Here is a 15,761-nt window from a genome sequence, read left to right as displayed (position 1 = left end):
GAATTTTGGATGTAGATATTTGCTTTGGGATGTTTTGAAGACATAGAAATTTGCTTTTGGATTTGAAGTTTATTTTTAGGTACATTGTGTTTTACTACCGTTTAAAACAAAATTTCAGGTTTTAAAATCTGGAAATTCTCGTCGGGGCAAGATTTAGGTCTTGCCACGGCGAGATTTTTTTTATAAAAAAAATCTATGAAACTTCCTACAACAGATCCTAATCCGTTGTAGGACTAACTCGCTGCGGCGAGAAATATACATCGCCGCTTGCCACGACAAAAATTAACCCAGAACACAGAAATAATTCACCGCGCGCGCGGCAAGAAATATACATCGACGCGGCGAGAATTGGAGCAGAACTCAGATATTTCTCACCGTGGCGGTGTATATTTTTTTTTTCCAGTGGATGTCTTATCCATTGTAGAATACTACTCCGCGGCGAGATCCGTATGTGTTGTAGAAGTCCTGAAACTTCTACAATGGATATCTAAGCGAATGATTTTTAAGCATTGTAGAATCGTTCTACAAGTGTTTTTAAGCGTCGTAAGATTACTTGTAGTAGTTTTTTTTATAGCACGGATATAAAAACTTGGTCTATTTGTATAGATAATAAACATCTTACAAATAAATCATTTTTTGCTTGTAGAGAGAGAGAGAGAGAGAGAGAGAGAGAGAGAGAGAGAGAGAGAGAGAGAGAGAGAGAGTAACTATGAGAAGTACAAAATATAAAAACTTAGTGAACTGGGGGTTTTGATTTAGTATATTAGGATAATGTAAAGGCGACTAATTGAAGACGGGATAGACGGGAGTCATATCGGGATAAAAGAGGCCGAAGTTCTGTTCGACGCCGAGGGGCTTGAGGTTCTCGTTGAAGGCGGCGAAGAGGTAGCCCTCGATAAAGCCGCCGGGGCGCTTGGGAGTTCCGAGATGGGACTCCATGCGGGCCACGAAGTTCTTGTTGTAAATGGAGGCGAGGGTAGGGGTGGTGTAGTCCCCATTGCCGGCGGAAGGCCAGCCCGTCTCCGAAACCACGATGTCGACGTCTGCCACGCCTTCCCTCTCCATGGCCCACACAAACGAGTCCACCATTGCGTCGAACAGGTTTCCGTAACTCAGCGCCCCGTCCTGCACCACCGCCCCCGTCGCCGTGAACAGCGCGTAGTCCAACCTCACACTCCCCGGGTCCGACGCGTATGCAAAGTACGGGTACACGTTGATCATCAGTGGCGACCCCATCGACGACAACAAACTGTGTACATATATACCATTAATTTAATCATAAGTACTCTAATTATATGATATAAATAGTAGGGATAGAAGAACATGTTTATTTATGTTATATATTCGTCACCATCCATGCATGCATGTACACTGGAATCCAAATATATAATATATATCAAGTATTTTGTTGATAGTATACCTGATAACGCCTCTCATATCTTGAACGGCTTCAGCGGAGAACTGGCCGCTGGAAGGAGGGTAAGACGAGGACAACGCGGAAGCAGGGACGACGGTGGTGGCTTTCACGCCGGCCCATCCTTTCTCGGTGAGCACGGACTGGAACGATTGCAACACCGGGAGGACGTACTGGCCGAGGCTCCCGGGAATGACCTCGTTGCCGACGGTGATGTAGTTGAACCCCACGTCGTCGATGTAGGGTTCCATGTTGGCGGCGATCCATGCGGCCACCGCGGTGGGGTCGGAGGCCATGACGGGGAGGTCCTCATTTCGGATCCCCATGGAGATCTCGATCCCGCTTCCTCTCAGAGCCTCCAGAACCTCCGGGAGCGGCTCGAACAGCCTTATCCTCCCTACGTTGTTGCGCTTGAACAGCTCGATCACGTCCCTCGCCGCAGGAAGGTTGTTGCCTTGGGTTCCATAGATTACGCCCACGAAGTTCAGCGACGACTTAGTGGCTGCCAGGAGTGTCGCGAGGAGTACGAGGACTAGGGCTCTGTACTTTACCATGGCTTATTGAAGACAGACTAAATTATTTTGCTCTCGTACTGCTTCTTTTTGGTTTCTGTTTTTCTAGAGGATGCATGTTGTGTATGACGCTGTAGTAAACGGATTGTTCATGTATGAATCCTAATATTGGTATATAGATTTAGTTTCCTTCGTTAATATACATTCGGATAATTGTTCCGGAATCCTAACTTACATTCTGTTTCCTTTTTTCTTGTAACCAGGTGTATATATTTCCTTATATATTATCAGTGCACATGTTTAGCCAGGATTCAATTAACTTTCAAAAAATTTTACACTAATTATAGGCTTGTGGCTATCAAAATCACGACTTACCCTATATGATATTACTTAATTGCTCTAATTGACAAACCTGTTTTTTATTTATTTGTTGACAGCTCGTTGTTGACGAAACCGTTCTAAGCGAAAGGGAAAGGACTGCACCGCATTTGGTTCCATTTCTTTCTCAAGCTGCCATGTTGGAAGATGTACCTTCTTCTAGTGCACACAAGGACTCGTCAAACATGAGTGCAGGAAAAAGAGTACCGCCAACGTCTCTACAAAATGAAGCCTGTGAAAATGTTGCTTTCGTGACATCGTTGAACAAGGTGTGTAGATTAACAGTCAATCGTATTAATTTTTTTATGTAGTGAATTAATCAAATTTATTGTTAATGTTAATCATGTTAACATTGACATTGTTGAACACGGTTGCAAAACTCGAAAAGGGGCAGTCGAAGTTGAAGAGGTAACTCAAGAAAGGGCGAAAAAAGTTTGATGTTGAAGTTGCTAACATTAAAAAGAAACTTGATGAAATTCTTAAGGTGGTAAGGACTAGCAAGGATGTAAGCGACCAATCTTTCGGAGGCCTCGACACGGATCATGTTAATAACTTCGAAGCTGATTATATACATGATACTCAGGGAAATTAAATTTACTAGTTAGGTAAATTAAAAATTAAATTATCCATAAAAAAACGTCTGCATTAATTAATAACTTAAAGTTTCGTTTACAGGATGATGAACCAGCAACCAATGATGATCAAAACATACCGTAGATTGTAATGGCGGAGCCGCGTAAACGAAAAACGTCTGATAACTATAAATTTACTATAAATAGTATAAACTATGAAGGTTATTCCAATTTACTATGAATATTTGTTCACTTGACACATGAAAAAGTTGGCGATGGTAACACGACACTTTCCAATCCAATTCCGGAGGTTATTAAGAAAGAGATCATAGGTGTTGAAGCAGCAACCAATGATGATGAAAACATAGTGGGGAGCAATATGGACAAAGTCGCAGACACCGAAAACGTAAGGGTAACTATTTTTTTTTCTATTAATCATATTTACTGTTAAGGTTATTCTGATTAAACTAGAATATCTGTTTAATTGACATAGGAAAACGAGGGCGAAAGCAACAAAGGGACATTGCCAATCCAATTCCATATGTTGTTGAAAAGGAGAGCACATGTGGTGAAGCATAAACCAATTATGAAGATAGAATAGTGGGGAACACTATTGACGAAGTGGTAGAGATCGAAAGCGAAAAGGTAACCGTATGTTTTATGTTTATTTGATTTACTATAAAGGTTAAACAGATTGATTAACTTTCTCATATTTGCTTAATTAACTTCGTATGATAACTTGACGACTATGGCAATGACATACTTAATAGAAAAATGATGACGAATGCAACAAAGGGAGACGTGTGAATGCAATTGCGGAGGTCGAGAAAGAAAGTACAAAGGCTATGGAGATTAGATCAAAGAGGAAGAACAACGATGAACAAAGTAAAAATATAAAATTAAGATCAATTTGGTTAAATAATGAAATGTTTGTGCTAGCAATTTGTTTTTGCAGCAAGAAATTTTGGTGGAAATGGAGGATAAAGAGAGCAATCGATAAGACCAAGTAAACATACAAAGGCGAAAGCAACGCCTATGAGCTTAAACAAACACCATGAAGAGAATGTCACAGGAGTACTCGTTAGGAAGAGGGAGAGAGAGAGAGAGAGAGAGAGAGAGAGAGAGAGAGAGAGAGAGAGAGACCTGAACAGCAAAACGACCGCCATACACAACTTTTGGATCCGCGGCAGAGAAATCGAATAAAAAAATGACAATGAGACTGCTGCTGACGATGATGCTGATTATCTATCATTCAATCTTTATTTATCGCAAGTTTACGAGAAAGATGAAAAATGATCAACAATATCGTTCATTAAAAAAAAAGAACCTTATAGAGTCTTTACTTTCGTTTTTCTTATCAGGATACTTTTGTTGAATAAGGATATTTTACTTTTGTTTCGTTTTACTCTTTGGTTATTCTATATTGTTTTAAAGACATCAAACTATTATTTGAGTTTTTTCTTTTTACTTTGACAGTGAATCTGTGTATATTAACCAACTTAATTAATCCTATTAATCATTGAGTTCATTTGTGAAATGCTATTATTTTATGGTAACAATGGACATTAAAATCTTATTAACCAAGTAAAGAGTCAATTAATCTTCTTAACATAATTAACACTGCATGATAAAATATTCTAACCAAGTAAAGTGTCAGTAAATCATATTAACCCTGATAATTAATTGTAATAACCATCTCCAAAAACTAACAACCAATGTAAAACTGAATTAATCCACAAAGGTATACAAGATAATATGGAAAAAAGAAAATGATTATGAAATGCCAAATCAACAAATTCAAAAATTAGACACAATTGAGAATCAATCTACTGTTAGGAATATTGTCCACTTAAGATAACAAAATAAACATGAACGATTACTGAATATAATAGAAAGTTTACTTTTATTAGCATTATTGATTAGTGGATTGTTTTCTAGTTAGAATCAATAACAACTATCATTTATAGCCTCCGTATTAAACTGAATTACATGATGGGCATCTAAGTTCAGGCGGTGAGTTAAACCGTGGCCAGTGATTAATCCATGCCTGGATAGCTAGGTCAAAAATCACATGTGTGGAACACAAGTGAAATGTTGATCACTTAGGGAGACCATTTTGCACATAACTTGGTAAGTGTATGACCCGGACAGACTTTGGTTGTTAATGTGTCGTTTAAGCACCATTACGACACACTAACCGAGGTTGCTATGATTGTCAAAGTGAGACTTAATAAATCCGGAAATGGTCACAGACTTCTAGGTTGTTAATGTGTCGTTTAAGCACCGTTACGACACACTAATCAAGGTTGCTATAATGGTCACAGTGATACTTAATCTAAATCCCGGAGTTGTCACAGACCTCTAATTTGTAGTACCGAATTCGTTGACTCATTCGTTAATCGAGACTTGAAGATGCCTAAATACTTATGTCTTGGGAATTCGGGATATGATCTGAGCGGAAATTGATTCACAGATACGGAATCCTGCCTTACTGAAAGAAGGTCAATGTTCACTAACCTAAGGGTTGATTCTAGATTCTATTGATTGCACACAATTTTGTAGTAAGTACTTCCGAAAGAATCTTTCGTTGGGGAAGAAACAATGCTTAGGGCTCATATGTATAAAGAAATGTATAACATAATTATTGACCTTTCTCGATATGAGTTGAACCTGGAGGATTGAGCTAATGTACTGACTATATCAATGGACACTCATATACATCAAGTAAAATATAATTCTGGTAACAAGAAGAGTGTAGTCTTGGCTCATTTTGTGGAGTGACGCCGAGATTGACGAATCAAATGAATAAGAGAAAATAGAGATTTCATCTATTTGTTCGAATTAATAGGAGGTTCAGTTACTAGATTCATATTCTCCAAGGTGGCTATGATAATATGGATAGAGATGCTCGTAATAATTACATAACTGATTACACTCTCACTACTGCAACTTGGTTGCAATATCTTTCATATTTGTAATAAAGTATTTTATGAATAAGTTATTAATTGCTTAAGTAACTTTGGAATATCACTTAGATTTAAATGGGCCTGTAAAATAGCAATTAAAATAAGTGCACGAGACCCAATAGGGCTTGTGGTAGACATGTATAATATGGTACATTGGCTGTGGATTTGTTTGATCAAAGCCTAATAGGAATGAGACTTTTCTATAATAGAAAATTAATAATATATATTAAGTATGATCCAATTTGGAGAGTGTTTAGAGACCTGGGCCGGGGCCCTGACGCAAGAAGCAAAGAGCCGCATAGGAGTCCAAGAGCTTGGAGATCCGAAGATCAAATGATAAAGGAGCAGCAGAGATCTGAAGATCCCTGGAGCCCTGAGGCAAGAAGCAAGAAAATCCTAAAGCTAGGAGCATGGAGGATCTATGGCTGAGCCTAAAGGTATGTAATCCGAAATTCCTCTTATGGTATTGGGTTGATAATCTTCGCCCAATATTAGATATGTTGTTGTTGAATGATGTTGAGTAATCTGGTCATTATTGTTTACGTTTATGATTAGCGATTGTTCGTGTATTCTTATATTCCGCACAAGTAAACATATTGTACAGGTTAAGAGATTGATTACGCAATAAGAAGTATTGATACGAATGCTCGTGTTCAATACATGGGAACCGTAATTAATCCTCGGGAAGTAATTTACCCATCAATGGCATCACATCGATCGTTCGTGTGTCTGATACCCAATCTATAATTGCTAGCAGAGCAATTGTTCGTGTTTGATACCAACTTATGACTTTCCAGCAATTGATATTGGAGCGATTTTTCGTGTCTGATACCAACCTTATTTCTCAACATGTACACACTTTACGTTTAAAAATTTAGTCAATTAGACATGTTCACTTGTTGTGACCATTTTGGCCGTATTTTCCACAGTGTAGCTACTTCAAATCCTCCAAAACTTCTGTACCTTTTCCTCTGGAGAGAGAGAGAGAGAGAATAAATATAAGAATATAAGAATATAAGAAGTACAAATTAGAAAAACGTTAGTGGGATCCATGGTTTGCAATCTAATGCTTATTACAACTGAAGAAAAAGAATAAAAAAAAAGTATATATATATATATATATTATATATATATATATATTATATATATATATATATATATATATATATATATATATATATAGATAGACGACTACAGTGAAGTGAATTGGGGTTTTCATTTAGTATATATGTTAGGACGAAGAGTGGATAGACTCTAGACTATCTCTAGTTGAAGACCGGATAAACGGGAGTCATATCGGGATAAAAGAGGCCGAAGTTCTGTTCGACGCCGGGGGGCTTGAGATTCTCGTTGAAGGTGGCAAAGAGGTAGCCCTCGATGAAGGCGCCGGGCCGCTTGGGAGTGCCGATCTGGGACTCCATGCGGGCCACGAAGTTCTTGTTGTAAATGGAGGCGAGGGTAGGGGTGGTGTACTCCCCATTGCCGGCAGAAGGCCAGCCCGTCTCCGACACCACTATGTCGACGTCTGCCACGCCTTCCCTCTCCATGGCCCACACAAACGAGTCCACAATTGCGTCGAACAGGTTTCCGTAACTCAGCGCCCCGTCCTGCACCACCGCCCCCGTCGCCGTGAACAGCGCGTAGTCCAGCCCCACGCTCCCCGGGTCCGACGCGTATGCAAAGTACGGGTACACATTGATCATCAGCGGCGACCCCATCGACGACAACAAGCTGTGTACATATATACCAATAGTTTAATCATAAATAGGTATTTAGATTATATAAATAGTAGGGATAGAAGAAGATCTTTATTTATTGTTATATGTTCGTCACCATCCCTGCATGCAATATATAATGTATATCAAGCATTTTGTTGATAGTATACCTGATAACGCCTCTCATATCTTGAACGGCTTCAGCGGAGAACTGGCCGCTGGAAGGAGGATAAGACGAGGACAACGCGGAAGCAGGGACGACGGTGGTGGCTTTCACGCCGGCCCATCCTTTCTCGGTGAGCACGGACTGGAACGATTGCAACACCGGGAGGACGTACTGGCCGAGGCTCCCGGGAATGACCTCGTTGCCGACGGTGATGTAGTTGAACCCCACGTCGTCGATGTAGGGTTCCATGTTGGCGGCGATCCATGCGGCCACCGCGGTGGGGTCGGAGGCCATGACGGGGAGGTCCTCATTTCGGATCCCCATGGAGATCTCGATCCCGCTTCCTCTCAGAGCCTCCAGAACCTCCGGGAGCGGCTCGAACAGCCTTATCCTCCCTACGTTGTTGCGCTTGAACAGCTCGATCACATCCCTCGCCGCAGGAAGGTTGTTGCCTTGGGTTCCATAGTTTACGCCCACGAAGTTCAGCTACGACTCCGCTGCTGCCACCAGTGTCGTGAGGAGGAATAGGAGAAACAAACCTCTGTACTTTTCCATGCCTTATTGATGACATACTAAATTACTTAGCTCTCCTACTGCTTCTTTTGGTTTCTGCTTTTATAGAGGATGCATGTTGTGTATGATGCTGTAGTATACGGATTCTTCATGTATCAATCCTGATATTGGTATATATATATTTAGTTTCCTTCGTTAATTAACGTTCCGATAATTTTTCCGGAAACCTAACTTACATTCTGTTTCATTTTTTCTTGTAAGCAGGTGTATATATTTCCTTGTATATTATCAGTGCATATGTTTAGTCAGGATTCAATTAACTTTCATATATTTTGCACTAATTATAGGCTTGTGGCTATCAAAATCACCTCTTACCCTAACTTATTTTACTTAATTGCTCTAATAATAGTCCTTTAACATTTCTATTTCTTTTCGGCTTTACTCACTAATTTTAATTTGTAACTGAATTATTCTTATTCTTTCTATTTATTGACAATTTTGTCGCTCATCTCTTTTTATTATCAGAATAATGAATAATCCTTAACTGTTTCTGTTAGTGACAATTCAGTCCCAATTTATTATTAAATACTGAAGATAATGGCTAATGCATCGTTGATCTTAAAATAAATTAAGCTAAATCTCTGTTTTTAAATTTAGTCAATTTTCAACTTCCGTAGAATTTAATTAAGCTCTAACTCTATTTTTATAGTTTGTTAATATTCAACTATCCGTAGATCACGAATTTAGTTAACCAACTTTTGTCGGAACAATTTTACCATTACTAAAATGAATAATGTTAACAAATATCTAAGATTTGATAACAATATGCATATATGATCCTGTTAGAGATACTATGTAAATATATAACATTTATTTTACGAAAAAATAGACTGAAAATAAATAAATAAAAAATAATATTATCCTAGAATAGAGTAAAATAAATAAACAAGACAACAAGAAAGTCTGACGGAAATAAAAATAAAAGACGTAGAACACCAAGGACCGTTAGATGATTTCCTTAAAGTAATATTGTTCTTCCACGGGTGCTGTAAACGGTGAGTAATTTACCTCACAGGATACAACGGCAGAGTGAGAAGAGCTTTACACCAACAAAACTTCTCATGCGAAGTAAGACATTACTAGAATCAACTACCGACCACAAAAGAAAATATAAAGGTAATATCGGAGAGAAAATTGAGAGGGAGGATATAATTTTCGTATGTATTTAGAATGAGAACTGAAGGCCTTTTATAGCCAAAGGTCGGCAATGGTTATCAGAATTTAAAGCACGAAATGTTTAGCCACTATGCTATTTTATAACATTAATGCTCATTACAAAGCAATGATAGCCAAATAAACGTTTTTATCTATCTTGACAAGCCACACAAACATTTATATTCATTACTACAAAACTGGGATCCTACAACGCTTAAAAACAATTGTAGAATGATTCTACAACACTTATTTAGCGTTTCAGAATCCAGCGTTGTAGAAGCTTTTACAACGCTTAGATATCCGTTGTAGAAGCTTGGCTTCTACAAACGCTTACTCATCCGTTGTAGAAGCTTCTACAATGACAGAGTTCCATTTTCCAATTTTCAAAAATTTCCAGAATTTCTCGCCGTGGCGATGTATATTTCTCACCGCGGCGAGGTATTCTACAACGGATAAGACATCCGTTGTAGAACTATCTCGCCGCGGTGAAAAATATACACCACCGCAGCGAGAAATATCTGGGTTCTGCCCTAATTCTCGTCGCGGCGATGTATATTTTGAGGTTGTCTTCTAGTTTTTCTTTTACCGCTACGGCTAGAACTAGTAGTAGTGGACGACATGAAATCTAAGAAACATATATAATTCCAACTAAATATCAAATGCAAACTCAATTCCAACAAATTAACAAACAAATATGGTGTTTCAACATAAATTATATCAATCCATACTCTCAATTCCGAACAAACACTTATTTTCAACCTAAATTATACAAATTCTCAACCAAAAACTAACCCGGAGATGTCTAGGCTTGTGTGAGTTTGACGTAGTGGTGGATTTTTTGAGTTTGTGATTGTGGCTTTTGTTGGTTTGAGGTTTGGGTTTTGTGGTTTTGTGGGGACGGAGAAGAATAGTGAGGGCGGAGAGAGAGTGAGGGAGGAGAAGAAAAGAGCGAGGGCGGAGAGAGAGAAGTGAGGGCGGAGAGAGAAAGATCTCTGAAAAGTAAATCCAGAATTGTCTCGCCGCGGCATGAATATCTTCTCGAAAAAGGCTCTCTGGAACTCTTCTCGCCGCGGCGAAGAAGGATTCTCGCCGCGGTGAGGTTCATTAAATTTCAATAATCCTACAACGTAAAGATTATCCGTTGTAGAAAGTTATCGCCGCGGCGAGATAAACACGTTACCGCGGCGAGGCTTCTACAACGGATAGTCTAAGCGTTGTGGGATATCTGAAATATGGTGAAATTTTACAACACTTATAGTAAGTATTATAGAAACACCATGCTTCTACAACACTTATAGTAAGCGTTGTAGAAACATCAAGCTTCTACAATGCTTAACCATAAGAGTTGTAGAAGCACCCAATTTCTGCAACACTTATTTTACGTTTTGTAGAATCTCTAGTTTTTACAACACTTCATTGTAAGCGTTAGAATCCAACATTTGTAGTAGTGATTCCTTCAAGAATCAAAATCGTAGCTATTAATTAATGCTCACTAATGTCCTCTGTTTAATTTCAGATGTATCAAAGAAGAGTTATTTATTAAAATAACAAAATTCAAAAGTGAAATTTGTAATAAAAAGATAAAGGTAACCACAAACAAGCCCAAGTCCAAGCTCGACACGGTTCAACATAATCGACTGGACAGTGGCAGTGACGGCGCGCGTGTGGTGGACTTGAGCTTTTCTAAGCACTTTCCCATCTACAAAATGTGTTTACACAAGTAGTGTGTTTTTTGAAGCATACTTTGAACATCATCATTCATTATAGCTTCGATTTTGGCAAGTTTATAATCGATAATAGACCCTTTTCCGCATGGAATAATGATATGCTAGAATTACCCAATTCTGTTGATTGGATCTCACTCAAATCTTTGCCAAAAAAGTCAACAGCTCAAAATATAATAAATACTCTTTATTATCCATAATGTCGACTTTATTCCAACAATCCCCACATGTATGAAATTGCATGAATACAAAAAAAGACACAACTCGACTCAATATGGTGATCGGTTCTACGGTTTAGACCAGTATAGGATAGGTAGATAAAATCTTTGAACTTTTCCTCGTTGAAATATGCCACGTTTACTGACTACTCAGTAGAAGCAATGTCTTTGAACTGCTATTAGTCATTTGTATATAAGCGATAAACATATATCCTAGTGATATATTCTTGCAACATGCTTAGTTCTCATGGTTATGTTCGTTTCAGCCTTTAACATTTGCCTGGTCGTTCTGTAAGAGTTTTTAAATAATTACACCCCATTAATTCACTTTCGAAGCGGCCCCACTTCTCTCTCACATAGGTGATTCTTTTAACCAGAGAGTAATCTTGCATTACTCATTTGAAATCTCAAACATCCAATTTCACAAACTCATTAAAACACAATGCTTAGTCTCGTATGGGTGTCATTGTTTTTCATACGAATAAGATCGTGTTTTCCCCAACAGTGACATCAGTCCGTCTCACCAGTTAACTTGTCCATTTGAACCAAGTTCTTGGGATCTCCAATCATCATGATTGAGTTTCTTTTGCTAAAACTTTATTTCGTGGACTTTAGATCATTTTCTATTGATGTCTTCTCTACTTGGTCCCTATTTAACCATTTGGTTGGCATATCCACAATGTTTTGTTTGGACCATATACTAATGACCCTAGAAGAGAGAAGTTGTCTAATAGTATTATGTCGTCGACATATATACCGTATACTAATGACCACAATGTTTTGTTTGGACCATATACTAATGACCATTGTATATAACACTTTGCGTTCTATCAATCGTAGATTGATTTTCACAATATATACATATTGTAGACACATGTGTTGTCCAACTTGCACTACTACAAATGTTGGATACCGCACGGAGCTTCGACAATGGAAAGCTCTCCCGTTGTGGAAGCTATATGATACCACAACGGAAAACGTCTACCGTTGTTGAATCATAAAGATTCCACAATGGGATCACTCTTCCATTGTGAAATGGTCCACAATGTTTTGTTTGGACCATATACTAATGACCATTGTATATAACACTTTGCGTTCTATCAATCGTAGATTGATTTTCACAATATATACATATTGTAGACACATGTGTTGTCCAACTTGCACTACTACAAATGTTGGATACCGCACGGAGCTTCGACAATGGAAAGCTCTCCCGTTGTGGAAGCTATATGATTCCACAACGGAAAACGTCTACCGTTGTTGAATCATAAAGATTCCACAATGGGATCACTCTTCCATTGTGGAATAAACAAAAGTTTGACATTCCATAACGGGACATTATCCCGTTGTTGAATGTCACCGTGGCGACGTAGACCTTTTGCCACGATGAACCATTCCACAACGGTAGAGATGTCCAGTTGTGGGAGATAGGGAGGAAAAAATCTGTCGCCGCAGCCAAATTTGTGCTTGGCCGCGGCGAACGTCATAAACAACGGGATCTTTTCCTGTTGTGGAAGTATTTCGCCGCGACGAAGAATAAATTTTGTCACGGCGAAAACGCGTAAAAATTTTAGGTTTCGAGTATAAAAGTCTTATTTCGGTTTTTTTTTCTTCTTTTCTCCAAACTCACTCAACACAGACCCCCAGTCCGACCCTGAACTTCTCGCTGCCGCCAAATTTCGATGTTCATCTCGCCGTCGCGAAATTTCTCCGCTCATTTCGCCGTCGGAAATCTCCATTGTTACGTCCTTCTCTCTTGGTCAGCGCCTCTCTCTCTCCGTCCTCTTCCTTTGCTCTCTCTCCATCCAGAATTCTTTCATCAAGGTATGTACCTATAACTAATTTTCATGAAAGTTTTGTGTTATTTGTATTATTTTGTTGTAATTAGAACTAATAGAGTAAAGTATGTGAAATTAGGGTTTTTGTTTAATTTTTTAGGCCGAAATTTGGTTGAAGATGAGTTTTGTTTTTGAAATTATTTTCAATTTAGTTCGGATTTGACATATTACTGTTGAACATGAGTTTGATTTCGTGTTTGATTTTTGTATAATTTTTTTTTATAAAATTATTGTCAATTTAGTTCCGATTTGACATATTAGTGTTAAGTTGAGTTTGATTTTGTGTTTAATTGGAGTTAAGATTGATTTTGAGTTTGATTTTGATGTTTGTGATGTTTAAATTGTTGAAGTTGTGAACAATTATTGTGTTTGTGTTTATATGGTTAAATGGAGTTTAATTTTTTTATTCGTGTAGAAATGAAGTTGAAGTTAAAACTGATGTGTAATTGTTTGATATTATGGTTGAATTGAGTATATATGTATATGTGTTTTAAAATGATTTTTCAATTAGGTAAAAAATGGCCCAAAAAAAAGCCGCCCCAAAAAAAGGGAAAACGAGCTCGTTAATCGTCACCCGAATAAGAAGTGAACTATAATGCAAGGCTATTCACTAGCAGGAAGGCTGAAGACCGTTATGACATCATCGTTAACCCTAGTCCGATCCTCGAGCGAGGGTTAAAGTTGACTATAACCTCGGGAATAGGAGCATTCATGGAGAAAATTCTGTTCCACACCCGAGCACAAAGCAAATGTCACTCTTATGTACGAATTCTATGCGAACTTACCCGACAGCGTGGAAGATGTGATGATAGTTCAGAGTGTCGAGGTTGAATTCAGTGTCGGAGCCATCAACACCTTTCTTGAAACACTGGATGTGGAATATGAAAACGAGGGTTATTGATAGTGGTTGAGAAATCCTAATTACGAAGATATGGTGAGTTTGTTGCAGACTCCATGAGAGAACTTGGTGGTGGACATGGGATCCAGACATCTTCTCCGTGAGTCATTGAACAGGTTCGATTCCTCTGTTTTTTTTGTTATTTCGGTTTATATCTTGCATGTGTTTTAAAAATGGTATTTATTTAACAGGGTCGGAAAAACTTAGTGCTATTTTATTTGCGCTCGTCTATTTCCGATCAAGCACTTCACCCATCTCAACGACGATCATGCCCATGTTTTGTACTGTGTCATGCATGGTGAATCTATCAATGTCGGTCGATTAATCCATAACTAGATGAGGAGAATTGACTACAGTAATAAGAAATTTGGTTTTCCGTATCCGTCAATCATCTATAGCCTATGTCTTAAAGCTGGTGTTGCAGGCAAAAAACAAGACGTAATAAGAAAGCCTATGGACCCAATTACTAATAAGATGGTCGAGTGGTATAAAATTAAAGTATTGGAAGAAGAAGAGGAGGAAGAAGAGGAAGAACCGGCACTCAACGAGCCCGTATTGGGCTTACAAGCATACATCGCTCATTGCTCTCACTATCTTCTCGGTGGGTATCAGCACACCCAGGAATACATGCACCGACAAGCGCAATATGGCTCAATTTCTCGTTGGGACATTAACCAAGAGAATCAGGCTCAATTTCCTCCGTATCCTCAATACTTCTACTATTCGTACCAAGCACTGTTCGAATTGATCTAGGGTTAAGAAAACGTTTAACGCTTCGAGCAAGCGGTGGAATTTAAAATTTTTCTTTAAAACAAGTAAAACAATTTTACTAACCTAGACAAAGAGCAAGTACATATATAAATTAAAATTACAAACGAGCAATATAAGTTTATTAACCTTTGAGAAGCTTGAACATTGAGAAGCCTTCGGAAGGTTGAAACGTTCGTCTCCCCTCGCAGCACGTCTCTCTTCTTTCCTCGGAACTCGAGCAACCACGAAAGTTTCTATCACTAAAATCACTCGAGAAAGAAAGGAATTAGTGTGTGGACACTTTTAAACACGACTACTCGAGAACAAGTCTCAAAGTCGAAGAGCTAAAAATACTAGGTCAAATGAGGACCTAGGTGCCAAAACAAAAACTAAAGAAAACTAGAGAGAGAGAGGGAAGGGGCGGCCAAGCTAGAGAAAGAAGCTCTCAATCTCTAAAACTTGGGATGAATGAAATGTGAAGAATGAGGGCTCTATTTATAGGGGATGGATTACCTTCAATAAGGTAGTTTCATCTTCTATAGAATATCACATATTCATGAGCAAAATTTGCTCTCTTTCCCTTTATTCAACACGGCCAAGAGAGCTTCTAGAAGCCCTTGGCTTTGTTTCCTATTTTGTTCCCTCCCTTGCTCTTCGAAGATACTTGAGAACATGCTCGGGTCCAGTTGGATTGAAAACGGCTAACTACGCCAACTGCGAAGCAGATATCAGGTCTAGTGCAAAGCATAGCATACATGAGACTTCCTACGGTTGAGGCATAATGAACTTTTCTCATGTCCTCAATCTCTTGTGCAGTCTTGGGAGACTGGTCCTTAGAGAGTGAGACTCCATGCCTAAAGGGTTTTTTGGCCCTTCTTGGAG

At 38.6% G+C, this 15,761-nt stretch overlaps 1 protein-coding gene and 1 pseudogene across 1 annotated transcript; both read right to left on the bottom strand.

Moving 5' to 3' along the window:
- Positions 1-783: 783 nt before the first annotated feature.
- On the bottom strand, positions 784-1,968 carry LOC149390492 (putative glucan endo-1,3-beta-glucosidase BG4 pseudogene; annotated as a pseudogene).
- A 5,139-nt stretch (positions 1,969-7,107) lies between these two features.
- On the bottom strand, positions 7,108-14,405 carry LOC149390491 (putative glucan endo-1,3-beta-glucosidase BG4). Its single transcript, XM_089619784.1, has 6 exons — positions 14,376-14,405; positions 14,017-14,099; positions 12,552-12,618; positions 12,307-12,348; positions 7,728-8,209; positions 7,108-7,573 (listed from the first exon to the last, which is right to left on the bottom strand). Exons 1-6 carry the CDS (start codon positions 14,403-14,405, stop codon positions 7,108-7,110), a joined length of 1,170 nt encoding a protein of 389 aa, XP_089475910.1.
- Positions 14,406-15,761: the final 1,356 nt, after the last annotated feature.

Source organism: Urtica dioica, chromosome 7 (assembly GCF_054948205.1).
Source record: "Urtica dioica subsp. dioica isolate 48M chromosome 7, U.dioica_male_clone48M_v1_H2, whole genome shotgun sequence".
NCBI classification, from domain to species: Eukaryota; Viridiplantae; Streptophyta; class Magnoliopsida; order Rosales; family Urticaceae; genus Urtica; species Urtica dioica.
Note: the sequence above shows the minus strand (reverse complement) of the source record. Positions and strands in the feature narration are given on the sequence as shown.

What these genes read in the sequence shown, in the direction of transcription:
- LOC149390491 (XM_089619784.1), bottom strand. Translation starts at nt 14,405, where the DNA reads ATGGGCATGATCGTCGTTGAGATGGGTGAA. An exon ending in TCGTCGTTGAGATGGGTGAA is followed by an intron (nt 14,100 to 14,375) that starts GTGCTTGATCGG and finishes TTCCACATCCAG; the next exon opens with TGTTTCAAGAAAGGTGTTGA. An exon ending in CATTGTCGAAGCTCCGTGCG is followed by an intron (nt 8,210 to 12,306) that starts GTATCCAACATT and finishes GCGGAGTCGTAG; the next exon opens with CTGAACTTCGTGGGCGTAAA.